Source organism: Schistocerca cancellata, chromosome 4 (genome assembly GCF_023864275.1).
Source record: "Schistocerca cancellata isolate TAMUIC-IGC-003103 chromosome 4, iqSchCanc2.1, whole genome shotgun sequence".
NCBI classification, from domain to species: Eukaryota; Metazoa; Arthropoda; class Insecta; order Orthoptera; family Acrididae; genus Schistocerca; species Schistocerca cancellata.
Window position 1 is genome coordinate 566,426,440 of NC_064629.1, and position 19,722 is coordinate 566,446,161.

Below are 19,722 nucleotides of genomic sequence, written 5' to 3' on the forward strand. Positions count from 1 at the left end.
CCATTTGGAAGGAAGCTTCTGTTGCACGAGTTTCTAATTTTTATTGTAAATACCTTGGAAGGTATTGCAACTTCTTACAATGCCCATAAGATTAGGGCTCTGCTGAACTTGCAGTAGAAAGCTTATCTTTCATGGGTAAATGCTCTTCCAAACATAGCTATTCATGCACTCTTCACATCCTGCCTTACTTTCAGTTAGCCAGTACTTCTCTCCCACTTTCCAAACTCCACAGCATTTCTCACCAGCTGAGGTGGCACAGTGGTTAAGACACAGGACTTGCATTCAGGAAGACAGTGGTACACAGCTGTGTGCTGCCATCTTCATTTAGATTTTCCATGGGATGGTTGCTTGGAAAAGACACTTGGGATTTCCTTCCCTCATTTGAGCTTGTGCTGTTTTGAACAACTTCATCTTTGATAAGGCACTCCCACCACTTTTGTGATTGTCCTTTCGTTGACAGATGTGTTTTGTGTAAATTTTCAATGTGTGTTTTGCTATATTATAAGATAAGAGGAATAGATTTTGCTTTAATAGACCATCCTATCTCTCAGAATGTAAACTCATTTACTATCGACAGTAACAAAGTTAACTTCTATAAACAGTTCCACTGAGAGATGAATCTGAGATGAAATAGTTGTAATAGCAGTCTTTCACCAATTTTTAAAATTCCACTTCAGTTCTGTGGGGTGTAAAAAGATGTCTTTCTGCTTTCCTCATAGTCAGGGCTGCATGCTGGTATGAATGAAACATGATCAGTCTCCCCCCCCCCCCCCCCCTCCCCTGATACTCGCACATATATCACAAGAAAGAAAATTTTCAGGTGAGTTTAAATAATACAGCTGTGATTCAACAGAGTGAATGGTGCAGAGTATTGCCAAGTGATAATGTGGTTAGTAGTTTATGGAAATACCATCTGTCCTGTACTCCCTTTTTTATTTTCTGCATTATAGCACATTATTCTATTAGCTATGCCAGTGGGGAACATTTTTATACAGTTAATGCCAGAAATTTGGTCTGTACTGCATTCACTGTGATTTGCATTTTCTGTTTCACTGTTTAAACTAATGCAGTTGCCAAGTAAATGTGATTACCATAATTTTTATAGTATTTAGTTGTTGTGATTGTAGTGTATCTTTGTTTCATTGCATATTTCAGACTTTAATAGGGACTACTGAGGCAGTTTGGAGTAGAAGGGGCATACAGTTGTATTTGGAACTGACATTGCCATTACTTGGTACTTGTGTATAAAACCTTGCATAACGTAAATATACTAAGCACAGGTGATTAAAACTGTATGCTGCTTCAAGAACTATTTATATTAAATTATGAAAAAGTCCAAAAATTTAGAAAGAAATGAAGGGGCAACTCTAGTTCCGGTAGGGGTCATAGATTTGTGAATAAGCAAATCTGTTCCATGCGGCTAATTTAGGTATAGAATTTTTGGTTCTATCCACCTCCATAGCTGAGTGGTCAGTGCTGTCTGACTGTCATGCAGAGAACCTGGAGCCAGTTCCTGATACTATCAGAGGAAATGGGATACATTCAGCTTCGTGATGCCAGTTAAGGAGCTACTTGTTGACCCCTCTACTCTGAATATCACATGCAAATGACACTTTATGCTGAGGATGATGTGGCAGCCGGTCTGTATCACATGGTCCTCAGCCTAAGAACACAGTGTGTGTAAAATTGTAAAAAATTATGCTTCACGATTTGCCAGGTATTATTGACTAAAAATCTATCTAACAGTACCACTAACTAGTGTGTGTGTGTCTGTGTGTGTTTGTGTGTGTGTGTTTGTGTTTGTGTTTGTGTGTGTGTGTGTGTGTGTGTGTGTGTGTGTGTGTGTGTGAATAAATGTTTTTGTTCATTAATTTTTTTTTCTTTTCTTTTTTCCGTAGGAGAAGATCAAAATGAATTGATTGATTTTAATACTACTTATTCAGATTCAGGAAGAGCACCAGGAAGTATTTCCATGAAACCTTTGCTACCCGCTCCTCTCACGTCATTTGGGATTTGTGACTATGGTGCGAATCCATTTGACCAATTAATGGACTTAACAAATAAGAACTTAAGCAGCAAGGATGACCCTTTTGAGATGGTGTTTGAAAAAGCCTCTGGGAACATCCAACCAGTAACAAAGAATATGGAAGACATCTATTCTAAGATAACTCCATCAAAGTGTGAGAATATTAGTGTGCTTTCATCTCAGGTAGACATCACCAATATGCAGTCAGTTAAGAATTATTTGAATGTAAGTGATGACATCTATAAGTTTGATAGATCTGGAGGATTGTTAACAGGTAAGAGCTAAATTTTCAAATGAACAGATCAGTCCTTGTACAATCTCACATCATTCACACAATAATTTTCTTTCAGGAACAAGAGAAGAAAAAGTAGTAAATACTGCAAAACTGCTCGATTTACCAAGTCCTGTTTTTGCTCGATCTGTCAATGAGACTGTACAGTGTGTAGAAGAAAACAAAACCAGCTTTACTGATTTCAAGCACAACAGCCACAGTGAACACGATGAAAGTTCTGGTTCCAGCAGTCAGAAAACAAATGATGTCGTAGTGCATAGTGAAATAAATGTTGGTGCTCCTGTCAGAAGCAGAAGATATAGTACATCAGATATAAAAGTCAAAGCAGTCATTGCTGAACGTGTGAAAAAATGTATTCAGAAAGCTTTAAATGACTCGAGGGAACTTTTTAAAAGTGGCAGTGTAACAGATTTGAGGTGCTCTGAACCTAAAACAGAACTAATCGGACACCGTCGCTCATACTCTTTTTCAAGTGTGCAAAAGTTAGGAGTACAAAGTCCAGACAATGGAGTTATGCAAAGAAGTGTGATGGAGATTCAAAGTAATTCACCATGGCTGAGGACTGGTACGTCATCTGGTGATATCCTTAATACAGGATTTCAGAATAGTCGCAAGAGTGGCAGTTCCAGGATTTCAAGGTCATTTGATGATCTATATGCAGATATAAACAGTCTAGATGCAAAAATAAGTTGGAAAACGCCAAGTACATGGAAATTAAAGGGATTCCTAATTGGGAAATGTGGTAAGTTATTATAATTATATACTTTTATTTTTCCATTCTTTGTCAGATTAACGTTAATATAATTCTCCTGCATACAAGGAACTGCAACTACATGTGGCGTGCAACCTGAGCGCCTGGGACACAGTCTTGGAGAAGATGGATTTGAAGTAAAGGTATGTATCCCTTTACTTTGATAACTTTGGATGATTTTTATCTTTAAAATTTCCTTGTTGCTGAAACTTTTTACACCAAGTGTTTACAATAAAAAGTATTCATAGTATGTTATGGCATTCGAGGTAACTGAACTTAATCAATGGCTTAGTGGGCAAGTTCTATCACTTATCTTTTTCCCCTATGGCAGTGACCTTTATGGTGTGACAATGTTGTGCCATAGTTTGGAGTTCACGTTAAGCTTTATGTCTCTTTATAACTAGCTACGTCAATTCAAAGGTAAGAGGAAGGCAATGGCATACTGCCTCCATGCCTAGTAAAGCACCATGGTAGTCAAACCAACTATCAGAGTGACATTTACCTTTCTTTAATATAATTTTATTGGAATGAGTCAGTAATTTACATTTTATGCTGCTGTAATGAAGTACAATAATACAGAAATAGTGGGCACTTATCAATTTATGACTAAAGTATTCTAAAAAATTAAAATAGATGGGAGCCTAGAAAGTTAGTGTCATTAACTTTCAGAGGTAGGGCACCAGTGTATTTTCATTGCCTACATTACAATCGTGTACATTCTTTTTCTAATGAAAGAGATAAGAATATTGTTAGATACATTTTAGTTTATGCTAGCCCTGAATTGTGTTAGCAACATTTTAGTAAAATGTAGCTATAATGGGAAGAAGCCAGATACTACATAATTTAAATTCTAAGTGCAAACACCAGAATATTTGGGAGCATTCTTATGATACTTGCTTGCTGAATACCAATCCAGTTGAGTCTTTCTTCATGCACTTGCTTTTAGTGCAATGTTACTTTTAAAGTGTACAATCTTTTCTGTATCTATGTTGTACTGTTTCATTATGAAGGATGCTAAGAGAATTTTTGTAATTTTTTTTTAATAGACTGAAGCTGATGATAAGTCAATTTTCCTGGATGCACGATCCCTATCATATGTATGTGAAAAAGCTGCAGAAGGCACTTCACCGACTAATGGTAAGACTTATTCATATAAGAATGGATGAAATAAAGAAGCACAAAAAGCCCCTTCCCCCATCTTTCCCCTCCCATATAACTGAAAGATGTCACAATTAAGCAACTTAGTATGAAATGACTTTGTCTGATATTTTTTCAGATAGTACTTAATTATCAGTTTTGCTCCTGGAAGCAAGTTCCACAGCTACACGTAGTTTTCCTTTGTTTGCCACTAGTTTTGAGGGTAATCTCATGTAAGTGTTCCTGTATAAACTTAAAACACACAGAGTGGGCAAATTAAATTAAAACAGTGTTGTACTGTTGTGTATAACCTAATAAGACATTAACCCCTACAGAACACAAAATGTAGTTTAGATTATAAATAGCTATATAATCTGCTAAGCAAATAATTATACTTGGACACAGAAATAAAACAGGCGTGATGAACTTGAAAACAGTAAAACAGTAGAAATAACAATTGTACAGTCTAAATGAAATTCATAGTTGACATTAGTTCTTCAGAGCACAGGTTCTCTTAGACATTTGTTTGATACAACTGTAAAACTGGATGGCATCTTATATCCAACCATAACATAAGTTATTAGACCGGATAGTATTGTTTCATATGTCATGCACACCAGATGGGATAAATTTATTGTGGCTGTCATCCAATTCAGGGGACTTGTTTCCACTTAGGTCTTTCAGTATTCTGTCAAATTCCGTCTTGCAGTATCATATATCCTATCTCCATCTTCATCTAGTTCTTACCTCTCAGTAATATTGCCTTAGAGTTCATCTCCTTGGCATAGCTCCTCTGTATACTCCTGCCACTTTTCAGCTTTCCCTCGTTTGCGTAGTTCTGGTTATCCATAAGAGCTCATGATATTGATACAGTTGCTTCCCTTTTTTTCCAAAGGCCTCTTTAATTCTCCTCTCGGTAGTATCTATCTTTCCCTTACTTATACGTGCTTCTACAGCCTTGGATTTGTCCTCCAGCCATTCCTATCTAGCCATTTTGCACTTTTGTCGGTCTCATTTTTTGGACATCTGTATTCCTTTTGCTCTGCTTCATTTGCTGCATTTTTATGTTATGTCCTTTCATGAATTAAATGAAATCTCTCCTGTAATATCTGAGGATTTGGTCTTTTCACCTATTTGATTCTCTGCTGCCTTAACTATTTCATTTTTCAAAGCTACCTATTTGTTATCTTTACTGTATTTCTGTCCCTTGTTGCAGTGAATCTTTGTTTAATGCTCCCTTTGAAATCTACAACCACCTTTGGTTCTTTCAACTTACCCAGGTCCCAATTCCTTTGTTGCCTACAATTTGGTATTTTTTCCGGTATATAGTTCATAACCATAAATTATGGTCAGACTCCAGATCCACCCCTGGAAATGTCTTACAGTTTGAAATCTGCTTGCGAAACACCTTTCTTACCATTATATAATCATCCTGAAGTCTTCTACTGTCTCCAGGTCTCTTCCATGTCTATAAGCCTCTTTCATGACTCTCAAAGCAAGTATTAGTGATGACTAAATTACACTTTGTGCAAACTTGTAACAGGCGGTTTCCTCTTTCATTCCTTTCCACGGCCCTTTTTTTCATATTTTTTTCCTTCTTGTCCTTTTCCTACTGTTGAACCTGTCTCCCATCAAAAATAAATTTTTTTCTCCCTTAACTATCTGAATAATTTCTTTTACCTCATCAATTGTCATGCATTTTTTCAATGTCTTCATCTGTGGAGCTAGTTGACATATAAACTTGTACTACTGTGGAGCGTATTGGCTTAATGTCTATCGTGGCTATAATAATATGTTCACTATGTTGTTCATAGTAGCTTACTCACATTCCTATTTATTTCTTCATTAGTAGACCAACTCCTGCATTATCCCAATTTTATTTTGTATTTATAACCCTGCACTCAGATGCAGTTCTGTTCTACCTACCACTGGACTTCACTAATCTCCATTATGTCTAACTCCAACCGATCACTTTCCCTTTTCAAATTGTCTGATCCACCTTACTACTATTCATTTAATTTATCATTTTATTTAGTATCATATAGGGGTGCAGTTACAATTTTAAACGCTCGCTTGATACTGAACTTGTTCATACATACAGCTTTAGTTTCAATTTCAGTGGATTTGATCTTCTTGATTGCAACAGATATGTCACCTCCATTATCCAGTAGTATATCCTTTCAATATACAATTAGACGTACCCCAGAAATCGCACTGCTATCTGTATAGAATTGTAGCCATTTTTGTGTAACTGGTATTATGTGAGCTAAAATGCTTTTTAAGAGTGCATCAAACCCTGTGTCTTTAATGTGGGTGCTTCAACAATTGATAACTAGAATTCTGAGGGTCTCATCTGTGGGTAGCAGCTCTTTGGATATTGCACTAATACTGTAATAATAATACTGTAATAATAATAATGATAAAGTTATTTTTATCACAGCTGTATTAACCCCCTAACTTAATGATCTTTTAAAAATTTATGTAAAAAGTATTTTTTTTATTAATGAAGAACATTCTATAATGAATGACTACATATAGACATATAAAGACATCTCATAAAGCTCAAAATAATGAGTTAAAAATTTTTGTCGATCACCAGTAATAAAATCCCGAGTATAATCGTGCACCAGACTTTGATGAAAATACCCTGAAACTTCATGTCATTTTTTAGCTTGTGTGGCAGTGAGGTCTAACCACATATTTCACAATGGTTTCTTGTGAACATAAATCTTCGAGGAGGTGGCTGGAGCACACTAGATGTATTTATCTTACGCCATTGATGAGTGTCTTTTCTGGCGACTCCTCAGAGCATTGAGAGGTGAAGGCTGAGTTAAAACAAAGACTGAAAAATCTGCTGTCTGACAGAGATTCAATCTCGTGACCTCTTGATTTCCATTCACATGCTCTAAGGCTAGACCACCAAGCCCAACATTTATGTATATTTTTAATCTATAGGTTTTGATGAGTAAATTTGTATCAAAATATGTGACATATATGGCCTTTTTTATCAGATTGGCTTAGAAATTTAAATTATTTACAATGCCAGGGACAGCAGTCCTTAGTATTTGACATAAATTTCAACTTTATACCTCTACCTGTTTCTGAGAAAAAGGGCTCTTAACAGTCAGACTGACTACAAACAGGCAAGTACTAGGGTAACTGCTTGTGACACGTTCAAGGGGACCCTACAGCCTAGGATGTAACAGTCTATTTAGTCACAATACTTAACAAGTCTCTTGTTGAATCCTTCCATTTGACTCATAACTAGGGGGGCCAAAATCACTTCGTGAGAGTGGTACAGATTGTTACCATTGTTGAAACTGCATTAACAAGGGTAATCTTGTCTTCCGAAATGATCAAAGTGCAAACTTGTCATTCATATGACGCCTACTGTTCAATCTAATGTGCACCATACTCTGCAACTGGTGGCAACCTGTTCCCCCAGTGGCTTCCAAACAGATTCTTAGTCACTTAAAATGAGGCATCCAAGCATACACATTGAATGGACAAGGTTATCCTTCCTACCTAATATTGCCATTTCCCTAAGGGATATAGATATTAACTTTACATTAGAACTGTTGATAGTAAAGAAAGCACCTACTCTCCTGTATTTACTTTCCCCAATATTGGACATAGTAGGCTTTTCTACAAGTGTCACACTAACTCGGTTTCAGTGGGAGACTGCACGTCAAACTTGTTTGTATGGGAGAGTTCTTCATTGTCTGTACCTCCCGTGTACAGTGTCAGTAGATAAACCACTGACTCTCCTCTTACAGTCAAGTCAAGTAGTAGTGATAGATCCTGTATTTACTCAGAAGTTCATATAATGTACAAATTTGCAACACCTTCCTATAGCTTGACAACTATCAACTAATCCTGTACCAGAATCCAGTGTTTGAATTGGGACTGCTTTGTGGCTCTTGCGATATTGTTCCAATTAGCAAAAAAATAAATTTAAATTTCAAGATCTGTTACACCACAAGCTTCAAAAGTTTTCTATAAGAATTGGTGTAAAAACACCCAGGAGTGGTATTAGGTAGGAAGGATCACCTTGTCCCTTCAAAGAGTGTGCTTGGATGCCTTGTTTTAAGTGACTAAGAATCTGTTTGGCAGCCACTTTGGGAACAGGTTGCCACCAGTTGCAGAGTATGGCGCACATTAGATTGAATAAAATTTAGTAATTCACTGAAGACAATCAAAAATTTGTCTCTCGAACTTCTATTGAAGCTATGCTCACTAACAGACTGGTATAGTATTCTCTAAAATATCATATTTTCAACAAATACGTTCAATACACACACTAATGAAGGGGAAAACTAAATGAAACGTGATATGATAGTTGTAATATGTGTAGAACATAATATAATGCTATGACAACTGTTTGACATGTTTTATGACACAATCATAATCTTTAATGTACTTCTTGGAACACACCTCTCAAGGAGCAGTAAAAGTGGAAGTATTACACAAATCAGGTAAGTCCCTATACAGCAAATAAAGGGAAACAATTTTCCGACCAAGTCATTGCTGCTCAACACTCGGAAATTGTCAATAATTCTCAAAACTATACCTTTCATTACATAGATATCCATTGCATCTACTTAAATTTGTAGAAAGTATGAAAGTGATTTATAACTGACATCGCATGAATTTTGAGTGAGTGGTGAAAAATGACACAAACAGAATGTTCATTTTTTATGTGAAATATTAGTATCTAGAATTTAAAAATGAATTTGACGCACATTGTCCTGGATGTACAAGAAGCAAAAAACTTTGCCAGTTTATAAATAATGTCTGAAATGCATGGATTTTGTGCTTAGTTGATTTAACAAGCTGAACACCATGGAATCCGTTAATCCCAATAAAAACAACAAAAGTTGTGGAGCATTAACAAAACAAGTCTTCTGCTTGAAGCAGAGTACAATAGATGCATAAAAATGTTGCATGATTATTCTCTCCATTCATCTGGTTATTAGTTAAAGATGGATGTCCCCATACTAAGTGATCAACTGCGTGCTTAATCACATTTCATCATGGAAGTAGTGTTCCAGATCAAGGTGAAATTTTAGCTTTTTTTTTTTTCACTAACTGAAATCTATCTAAATTTTGATGTGTTCTCTTTGTCACACCACTGTTTTGAGGAGCATAAGTTTTCATTGTGCAGATTTTCACACAGCTGAAATTTACATAGGTGTATCAGAAGATCATCTTCCTGCCATAGTCTTTGTGTCTTTCCCTGGTGCCAGCTAAATAATTTTGTGAAATGTTTTGGATCTGGATTGCAAAATGCAGCTTTTGTGTATTAGTGAGTGTAGAAACAACTACCCTCAAGTCTCAAATAGTATTTATATAAAATCTGTTGTGGTCTCTCTTTTTTCCAGAACCAAACACAGGTTCAATTAATGATATAGAACCTCCATGGGAGGAGCAGCATAATTATGAAGATGTAACGTTCTACGAACATGATAACGCAGGACAGGAACAAAAAGAATGTTTAGATGTTCCAGGATGTTTGAGATTGAAAGCAGATGATTCAAAGGTAAGGAAATGTTGGGTCATTAAAATGTGTTATGCCTGACTAAACAGTGTTAGACTGATAGTTATGTAAAAAGTGAAAAATCATTGTAATATGTCTGCCAGAATTTGCTTACTTATTGCAGGTGTGCTTACAGTTGAAGTTATTTATTTTATTTGTTTGCTTATTTATTATATGGAAGACTTGTACCGATAATTTAAACACAAGCTGTCTTCATTATTACTTTATTATTATTATTATTATTATTATTATTATTATTATTATTATTATTATTAATTTTTGCCTGCAGGACAGTGATTAACTTGAAAGTTACATGATTATTCATTTTTTATTGTTTCCTTCTTCTTTTTCTCTTCCCAAACATCTTCATTCTTTGGCTATGTTCCTGTTTTCTTTGCTCTGTCCATATTTGGTCTGTTCCCTTTCTTTCTTTTACTTCAAATTTCGTGTTCATAATTTTGTTTCTGAATTTGTCTCTTGCATTTATCATTTTAGTACTGATCCGTGTTTGTTTTAGGTCTTTTTCTATTTTTTGAAACCAATTGGTTTTTTTTGATCGAACTATTTACTATACCAAAAATCCCCTTTGTGAGTCTGTTGCTCATTCTCCGTATGTGTCCATAGAATGTTAGTCAGCATTTTCTGATGAGGCTGGTGAGCCTGTCTGTGTGTTCATATAATTCTTTTCATAGTCTCTTCATCCATATAAAATATGTGTATTGCTCCAAAAAATTTTCTGAGAATTTTACATTCTGTTTTTTTCTGTCTCTGTAATGCCTGATGCTCCTATTGAGCTCGTTTATGATGCGTGGAGTGCTTTTGGTTGTAAAGCTGAACTGTAGTGGCCGAATTTAGCCTGTCTTGAAATATTTTTTTTATTGTCATGTGCCCATGTCAGTTTTTATGCTTCCTGAAGTTTTTCTGTTCTTTGCATGTTGGGTACCTTGTTTGATCCTTCTATTTGTATATATTCCCCAAGATTTTTGAATTTTTAACATTTCTGTATTTTGTGTATAGGTCTTGGTGGTTGTTGTTGTTGTTCTTTCATTCTTTGTATTGTGTCTTCTCATACAATATCTGTAGACATGTTTTAACAGAGACTTCATGTTAGTATTCCAGTGCTTCTTGTCTATTGTTGCTGAGTATTGCAAGATAATCTGCAAATGTCAGGCATTTTATGATCGTCTTGTTTGCACACATTCTTCCTAACTGAATTTCTTTCACTTTTTCTTCCCATTGTTTGATAATTTTGTCCAAGACAGTCTTGAATAAAAGTGGTGAGAGACCATCTCCTTGTCTGACCCATGTATGTGTCTCAAATTGGTCCAAGATTTCTCCCATAAATTGTAGTTTGGATATGGTGTTAACAAGTGTATGTTATGCAAGTGTCCTAGTTTTCATGTCTATTCCATATTCTTCTAATGTGTCAAAGAGAATCTGCCTATCTATGGAGTCGTAGGCCTTCTTAAAGTCCACAAATATGACTACAGTTTTGCTCATCTGCCTGATCTTCAGACGCATTCAGATTCCAAATTTGTTTGATACAGGATCTTCTTTTCCTGAAGCCTGCTTGGTATTCACCTATCTTTGTATTAGCTTGTGGTTCTAGTCTGTTGAGTAATGCCTTGAAGAGAATTTTGTAGGTGACTGATCAGACACGTCTGTAGTTATTAGGGTCTGTCTTGCGACCATTTTTGTGGAGTGGCAAATCAACACACATTCCTGTGGAATTTTCTCTGTATTCCATATATTTTCTTCGTGATGGGTTGGTCTCCAAGTTTCCAGAACTCAGAAATAGTACTGTCTTCTCCTGGGGCTCTGTTTATATAATCTCTTCTACCTCTATTATTGAATGTGACCTTGAATTTGGGTTTGGTACTGTTTTGGTGAAGAGTAATTTTTCTTTAGGCTTCTCGCAATTGAGGAATTTTTCAAAATAATTTTTAAGAATGTTGCAGTATTCTTTAGTATTTCTTTCCAGAGATTCATCTGTTCTTTTGAAGCAAATATTTGGAGGCTGATAATCCTTTATATTTTCCCTGAAAATTCTGTAGAAATTTCTTGGGTTGTTCCACTTGAATTCTTCCTCAATTTCATTTAGTCTGTTTTTGTCGTATGTCCTTTTCCCTCTTGTAATACCTTTCGCGGATTGTTTCTGGACTTCGTGGGAATCTTGCCATATCTCTTTTTCTCTGTTGCTACTAAACTTCTTCCAGGCCTCGATTCTATGTTCAGTGGCCTGATCACAAATTGTTTCACCATCTGTGTTTTTGTTTCCTAGGAGGTTGACTTCGTGAGGTCTGTTCAATTTTCTCATCATCATCATCATCATCATCATTTAAGACTGATTATGCCTTTCAGCATTCAGTCTGGAGCATAGCACCCCTTATACAGTTTCTCCATGATCCCCTATTCAGTGCTAACATTGATGCCTCTTCTGATGTTAAACCTATTACTTCAAAATCATTCTTAACCGAATCCAGGTACCTTCTCCTCAGTCTGCCCCGACTCCTCCTACCCTCTACTGCTGAACCCATGAGTCTCTTGGGTAACCTTGCTTCTCCCATGAGTGTAACATGACCCCACCATCTAAGCTGTTCGCCCTGACTGCTACATCTATAGACTTCATTCCCAGTTTTTCTTTGATTTCCTCAATGTGGACACCCTCCTGCCATTGTTCCCATCTATTAGTACCTGCAATCATCCTAGCTACTTTCATATCCGTAACCTCAACCTTGTTGATAAGGTAACCTGAATCCACCCAGCTTTCGCTCCCATACAACAAAGTTCGTCGAAAGACTGAACGGTGCACAGATAACTTAGTCTTGGTACTGACTTCCTTCTTGCAGAAGAGAGTAGATCGTAGCTGAGCGCTCACTGCATTAGCTTTGCTACACCTCGCTTCCAGTTCTTTCACTATGTTGCCATCCTGTGAGAATATGCATCCTAAGTACTTGAAACCGTCCACCTGTTCTAACTTTGTTCCTCCTATTTGGCACTCAATCCGTTTATATTTCTTTCCCACTGACATTACTTTCGTTTTGGAGATGCTAATCTTCATACCATAGTCCTTACATTTCTGATCTAGCTCTGAAATATTACTTTGCAACCTTTCAATTGAATCTGCCATCGCAACTAAGTCATCCGCATATGCAAGACTGCTTATTTTGTGTTCACATATCTTAATCTCACCCAGCCAGTCTATTGTTTTCAACATATGATCCATAAATAATATGAACAACAGTGGAGACAGGTTGCAGCCTTGTCTTACCCCTGAAACTACTCTGAACCATGAACTCAATTTACCGTCAACTCTAACTGCTGCCTGACTATCCATGTAAAGACATTTAATTGCTTGCAAAAGTTTGCCTCCTATTCCATAATCTTGTAGAACAGACAATAACTTCCTCCTAGGAACCCGGTCATATGCCTTTTCTAGATCTATAAAGCATAGATACAATTCCCTGTTCCACTCATAACACTTCTCCATTATTTGCCGTAAGCTAAAGATCTGGTCCTGACAACCTCTAAGAGGCCTAAACCCACACTGATTTTCATTCAATTGGTCCTCAACTAATACTCGCACTTTCCTTTCAACAATACCTGAGAAGATTTTACCCACAATGCTGATTAAAGAGATACCTCTGTAGTTGTTACAATCTTTTCTGTTTCCATGTTTAAAGATTGGTGTGATTACTGCTTTTGTCCAGTCTGATGGAACCTGTCCCGACTCCCAGGCCATTTCAATTATCCTGTGTAGCCATTTAAGACCTGACATTCCACTGTATTTGATGAGTTCCGACTTAATTTCATCCACCCCAGCCGCTTTATTGCACTGCAATCTATTGACCATTTTTTCCACTTCCTCAAATGTGATCCTATTTCCATCATCATTCCTATCCCATTCTACCTTGAAATCTGAAACATTACTGATCGCATTTTCACCTACATTGAGCAACTCTTCAAAATATTCCCTCCATCTTCCCAAGGCATCCACAGAATTCACCAGCAGTTTTCCTGGCCTGTCCAAAATACTTGTCATTTCCTTCTTACCTCCCTTTCGAAGACTGCTAATTACACTCCAGAATGGTTTTCCAGCAGCTTGACCCATAGTCTCCAACCTGTTTCCAAAGTCTTCCCACGATTTCTTCTTGGATGCTGCAATTATCTGTTTGGCTTTGTTTCTTTCTGCAACATAACTTTCTCTGTCTACCTGGGTTCTGGTATGTAGCCATTTTTGATACGCCTTCTTTTTCCTTTTACAGGCTGCCTTGACTGTATCATTCCACCAAGCTGTTCGTTTCTTCCTACTTTTACACACTACTGTTCCAAGACATTCTTTAGCCACTTCTAGTGTCCCAGTACCTTGTCCATTCCTTTTCCAATGACTGTAATTGGCTACATTCAACTAACTGGTACCTTTCTGAGATCGCTGTTATGTACTTGTGCCTGATTTCCTTATCCTGAAGTTTCTCCACTCTTATCCTCCTACATATGGACCTGACCTCCTGCACTTTCGGCCTCACAATCCCAATTTCACTGCAGATTAAATAATGATCAGTGTCATCAAAGAATCCCCTGAATACACGTGTGTCCCTCACAGCCTTCCTGAATTCCTGATCTGTTATTATATAGTCAATGACAGATCTGGTTCCCCTGCCTTCCCAAGTATACCGGTGAATGTTCTTATGTTTAAAAAAGGAGTTTGTGATTACTAAGCCCATACTGGCACAGAAATCCAAGAGTTGTTTCCCGTTCCTGTTGGCCTCCATATCCTCTCCAAATTTACCCATAACCTTTTCATACCCTTCTGTTCGATTTCCAATCCTGGCATTAAAATCACCCATGAGCAGAACACTGTCATTGTCCTTTACTCTAACAACTACATCACTGAGTGCCTCATAAAAACTATCCATCTTATCTTGATCTGTCCCTTCACAATGCGAATATACTGACACAATCCTAATTTTCTTGCTAGACACTGTCAAATCTATCCACATCAGTCGTTCGTTTACATACCTTATTGCAACTACGCTGGGTTCCATTTCTTTCCTGATGTAAAGCCCTACACCCCATTGTGCTATTCCTGCTTTGACTCCTGACAGGTAGACCTTGTATTCTCCCACTTCCTCTTCTTTCTCACCCCTTACCCGAATGTCACTAACAGCTAAAACGTCCAGCCCCATCTTACTTGCAGCCTCTGCCAGCTCTACCTTCTTCCTAGAGTAGCCCCCATTGATATTAATAGCTCCCCATCTCATTACCATTTGTTTGCCAAGTCGTATCTTTGGAGTCCCTGTTTTGTCAGTTAGAGGTGGGACTCCGTCACCTCCAAAGGTCCGAGGCATTTTGCTCTGATTGTTGCCAGCATCATATTTAAAGTACCAGGGAAGCAGGTTGCTAGCCTTACTTGCCCCGAGTCCCATTGGGTTTCACCCCTAACGGCTGAGGGACTAACCGGTGGATTTGGTAGTCTTTGCCGTATGAGCACAAAGGTGACCACGACTCAGAATATGTCCGAGATGCCCAGCCTTATTCCAAAGTAATTGGTATCCTGACTGTCGGGACCACTTACTTGGCCACTCATACGTTGCCCGTGGTTCATGAACTAGGACATGACTACAGGAACCCACACCATGAACCACAATTTTCTGTTTAACTTTAATTAATTTCTTCAATAATTTTGTCTTTGTTTATCTTAAAGTATTCTCGGTTCAGCCTTATAATTTTTTCCTGTGTTTTTCTTGGTGTTGGTCTAGTTTTCACTTGTAACAAGTGATGGTGAGACTTGGAAGTATCCTTTGCATGGTCTCATATTCAGAATTTCCCTTTTATTTTTGCTTGTGGTGGCTATGTGATTTGTTCGAAATTCTCCCCATATGTTTTTGGGCATTTTGGTTTTTGAAATAATGTTTATGTAATTTTTAAGCTAAAATTTTGACGGTAATGTATGAGATGTTCCCCACTCTTGTTGGTGCATTTTTGTATGGCCCTGTGATTTGCTTATACTTCTTCTCCTTGCCTAGTTGTGCATTGGAGTCTGGTAATACAATTTTAACATGTCTTTCTGGTATTTTGTTATTTCTTCCATGTCTTTCCAAAAGTCAGACTTCTTGTGGTTTCTTTCTGTTGTGATCATTTATTGGTGCATGTGTGTTGGTGATTGCATATATTTTGTTTCCTGATTTGAAGGTTATTGTAGATATTCTTTCTGACACTGAAATGAAATCTAGGATGTTGTCTATGATTGATTTGTGAACTGCAAATCCTGTGCCAAACATTGTCAGTGTTCCTCGTCTGACAGCAGGTTTTTGTACATATATCCTGTAGTTTTCTGTATTGAATTGGTTTTCATCTGTGAAATGCATGTCTTCTTTTTGCGAGGATTTTGGTGTGAAATATTTTCAGAACATCCATAAGCTGTTGGAATTTGATTGTATTGTTGTATTGAGCATGCCTATATAGTATTTGCGAAGAGGTTTTGAGAAGCTCCAATTCTTCTCCTTCTCATTATGTTCCTGGTCCCCCAGAATCCAGTGACCAGGAAAGTTTAGTGTATTTACTGGGACCGGGGATAGTGGATATTTTTCTTGTTGTTTCATAGTCGTTGTCGTCATCATCATCAAGTCAGGTTTATTTCCAGTACAATGCCAACTGATAAGAAATGCACTATTACAGCTAACACAATACTACTTCCCATCGCCATATCAGTTTCTACTTTTTTTTTTGTTTAGTCGAGACAGAAACAAATACATTAAAATGTATTACCATTAAAAGCAAATTAAATAATTGTCAAGCTACAGTACTGTTGACCAGAATCTTGCAACTTCAGTTGTGCTTGGAGTTGCAAACAGATCACCTTGTTTTGTGCAAGATGCAGGGTACAGTTGACACTCCAGTATTTGCTTGCTTCTACTGTGAATGAAATGACACAGACTACCATATGTGAGTACACCTGTCATTACTATTGGCCTACAACCTGTTTATCTTCAATCTGTCACTGGTAACAACTGTAACTAATTTAAATAGATTAACAGTAATAACACCAGTTCTTGTCTGCCACATTTCACAAGACATATCATAAACTGCCCCCCCCCCACCTACCTTGTCATGTGAGCACACCCTGCTGGTTCCTTGGTCACAGCAGAGAGTGTTGAAGCTGCCTCTTCCATTGTCTGCTGGGTCCCTGATTGCAGGGGATGATTCCCCTGCTTAGAGGGATCATCTTTGTTATTGGTGAGGAGTGCAGCCATATGCTGGTGCATGTCATCGTGATTTAGAATTTCATGGGTGGTGAGATACTGGCCCCCAGTTCCTCTTCCACTGTGGTAGTGGAGTTACATATACTCATGGTGGGTTGTTTGCTATTTGCCTGTTTCAGATGTCGACGTCAACTGTCTTTATTGCATTACTTGTTGACCTTTCGTCACTTACCACCTGTAGTTCAGTGGATGGGGCAGGGGAATAACATAAGTTCAGTGCTAATTCAGCTGCTGCCAATCTATATCAACAGTTTTGGCACACAACAGAGAGTATGTTTTGGTGTGCCTTCCTCCCCACAGGCACATTTGGAGGTTTGTCTATGCCCAGTTCTGTGCCAGCAGGTGTTGTAAGGCCCATGACCTGTCAAGAACTGTCAGGTCTCTTGTGGGATCCAGGTGTCTCATACCCATTCTGTTTTATGTGGAGTCTAGGTATCATCCCATAATGTCTGGTTCTGATTCAGAATTTGCTCACTGCTTGTGGCTCATGTGTCTATTAAATTCCATATTTCATGACTATTTTTTCTTTCTTCAGCCAATACATTACAGCTTTTTTTCTTATGTGGAGACTGAGAGGAAATATCACAGGTATGGCCTGGAACACCTCAACTGACACAATATCAACAGCTCCTAATAACCGAAGGAGTATTACACATTGTGTTGGCCGTGTTGAATACAGTGCTAGTGTTGTGAGCAGAAGTCCGTGCACTCAAGCATTCGGAGTAGAGATAGTTACGATCCATGATCAGTTATTAGTGTTTGCATCGGTAGTTTAAATATAATCACTAGCTAGGCTACTAATTCTGTTTTTATGTTCTTGCACCTCCTGTTTATTTCTTCAGTATGGACTTTCTCTTTATGGACCTGTTGCTTCATTTCATGATTATGTCCTTGATCTTTACAGGTACAATATACAATTTAACTCCTTGGCACAACTGATGTAATTCTTGAAGGGCTGTTCCACATCTTTATTCCAGTTTACTTGTGGAACTCCCCTTCACAACACTCAGCAAATCATCTGCATATGCCACACTCCTGTGAGCATGTCATTATTCTGCAGCTTTCCTAGTACCATTTATGGATCCCTGAGACCAGCTTTAAAAATTTTTTGTAAGCATCTCTCCTGGTCACAACAGAGTTCCCTCTGTTTTGATAATATGGGGTGATTCGATGATGATGGTGGTGGTGATGGTGGTGATGAACACTTTCAGGACTGATGGAGAAAGGTCAGTGAATCAATTTAAGGTAACAGACCCTGGTCCAGAAGTGACAGTCAAAAATTATAAGCAGAAATCATGCTGGTATCTCTGACTGGAATACATGTATGGGTACTGTTGTTGTTAAGAGTGGAGGGTAGGAAACTTTCAGAGATGGTAGTACGGGGTGGTAATATGGATCAAAACAAGAAAAAAAGTCTTCGTAAATATGATCTCTAAAATACATACCTTAAAAGCTGCAAGCACTTGTTCATCTTCACTGCTGTAAAACACATCTCATCTACTGAACAAGTGCCCATAGCTCCTAAGGTATGCAGTTTAGAGTACCTATTTACTGGCATTTTTTCTTGTTTTGGTCCATACTACCTCCAAAACTGTGGTAACCAAAGAGCTTGCAGTAAAAGAGAATAACTCTGTGGTCCTCGAAACAGTTGTATAATGCTCATTTCCAAAGTTCCCTGAGTACCGTAAGTGACTAAATGCAATGTAAACATCTACCATCATGACAACAGCATTTTTTGGAAGCTTTTTCATCTCATTTGTAATGTCTTTTGTTGACTTCCTACTTCTGAACTCATTGTTGGGAGTTCATTCCATGAAGACTTTTCTCCTGTAGTCTACCAAATAGCAGCTTCTCTCCAGCATCCCCTTGCTGGTCTGGGGATTGGAATAGACCCGAGGTATTTCTGCCTGTCGTAAGAGGCGACTAAAAGGAGTCTCTCACATTTCGGCCATTATGTGATGGTCTCCTGTAGGGTTTGACCTCCATTTTTCAAAATTTTCCCGAAGAGCGAGCCAATTGGTGAAGGGTGCCGTACGTAGTGCATTGTGCCCATTGTGCATTGACATCTTTAGCCCACTTTCTCCTTGTCGCACTGCAGTCCATCTCATTCTCCATCTCTTGGTTGAGGACGCCTTCCTGGGTGCGTTTTTCACCATGCGCTATGCAGTGTCGCTTTTTGCGCTGATGATGTCCATGGACTTCTTTGCACCTAATATCCAGCACGGTACCCAGTCTTTTGCGGTGGGGCTGCCATGTACCCTGTTGGTTGTAGCCCCCTGACAACACGGGGATCAGCTCTGCTGTTGCCTGCACCGTTAACTCCCCACATATGCCTAGGAGTAGATGCCCATCATCCTGGGGCATCAGGACTCCCAGAAATGGCCATCCTGCCAGGTGGCCGTTGCTGCAGCTGGGTGGCACCTATGGGGAGGGCCCCTGGTTGGTGTGGGTGGCATCAGGGCAGATGATGCGTGATGAAGTGTAACCCATCATCACTTGCTGGTTATCAAATACCAGCAGTCTCTAAGCCTTCAAAGTCTCAGTACGATGCAAGAAAGTATGACCTTAAATCGTTCCCTTCCTTGGCCACACCATGGGAGGAACACCAGGCTAAGGATGGCAGCGAACTTTATTCATCCCGGGACCTCGTATGGACGAGAACTGATGGGGACTCCTTTGTTTTGATGAAGCCAAAGTTTTTTGTAGAGCATTTAGAGG

The 19,722-nt window shown here is 38.3% G+C and overlaps 1 protein-coding gene across 1 annotated transcript in view; it reads left to right on the forward strand.

Moving 5' to 3' along the window:
* Positions 1 to 19,722, forward strand: part of LOC126184775 (uncharacterized) — a 170,400-nt gene that overhangs the window by 41,335 nt on the left and 109,343 nt on the right. The window contains exons 3-7 of the mRNA XM_049927328.1: positions 1,899 to 2,300; positions 2,377 to 3,060; positions 3,139 to 3,212; positions 4,116 to 4,206; positions 9,588 to 9,745. Of these exons, the coding sequence (XP_049783285.1) occupies positions 1,899 to 2,300; positions 2,377 to 3,060; positions 3,139 to 3,212; positions 4,116 to 4,206; positions 9,588 to 9,745 (1,409 nt within the window). The remainder of the gene's footprint in view (positions 1 to 1,898; positions 2,301 to 2,376; positions 3,061 to 3,138; positions 3,213 to 4,115; positions 4,207 to 9,587; positions 9,746 to 19,722) is intronic.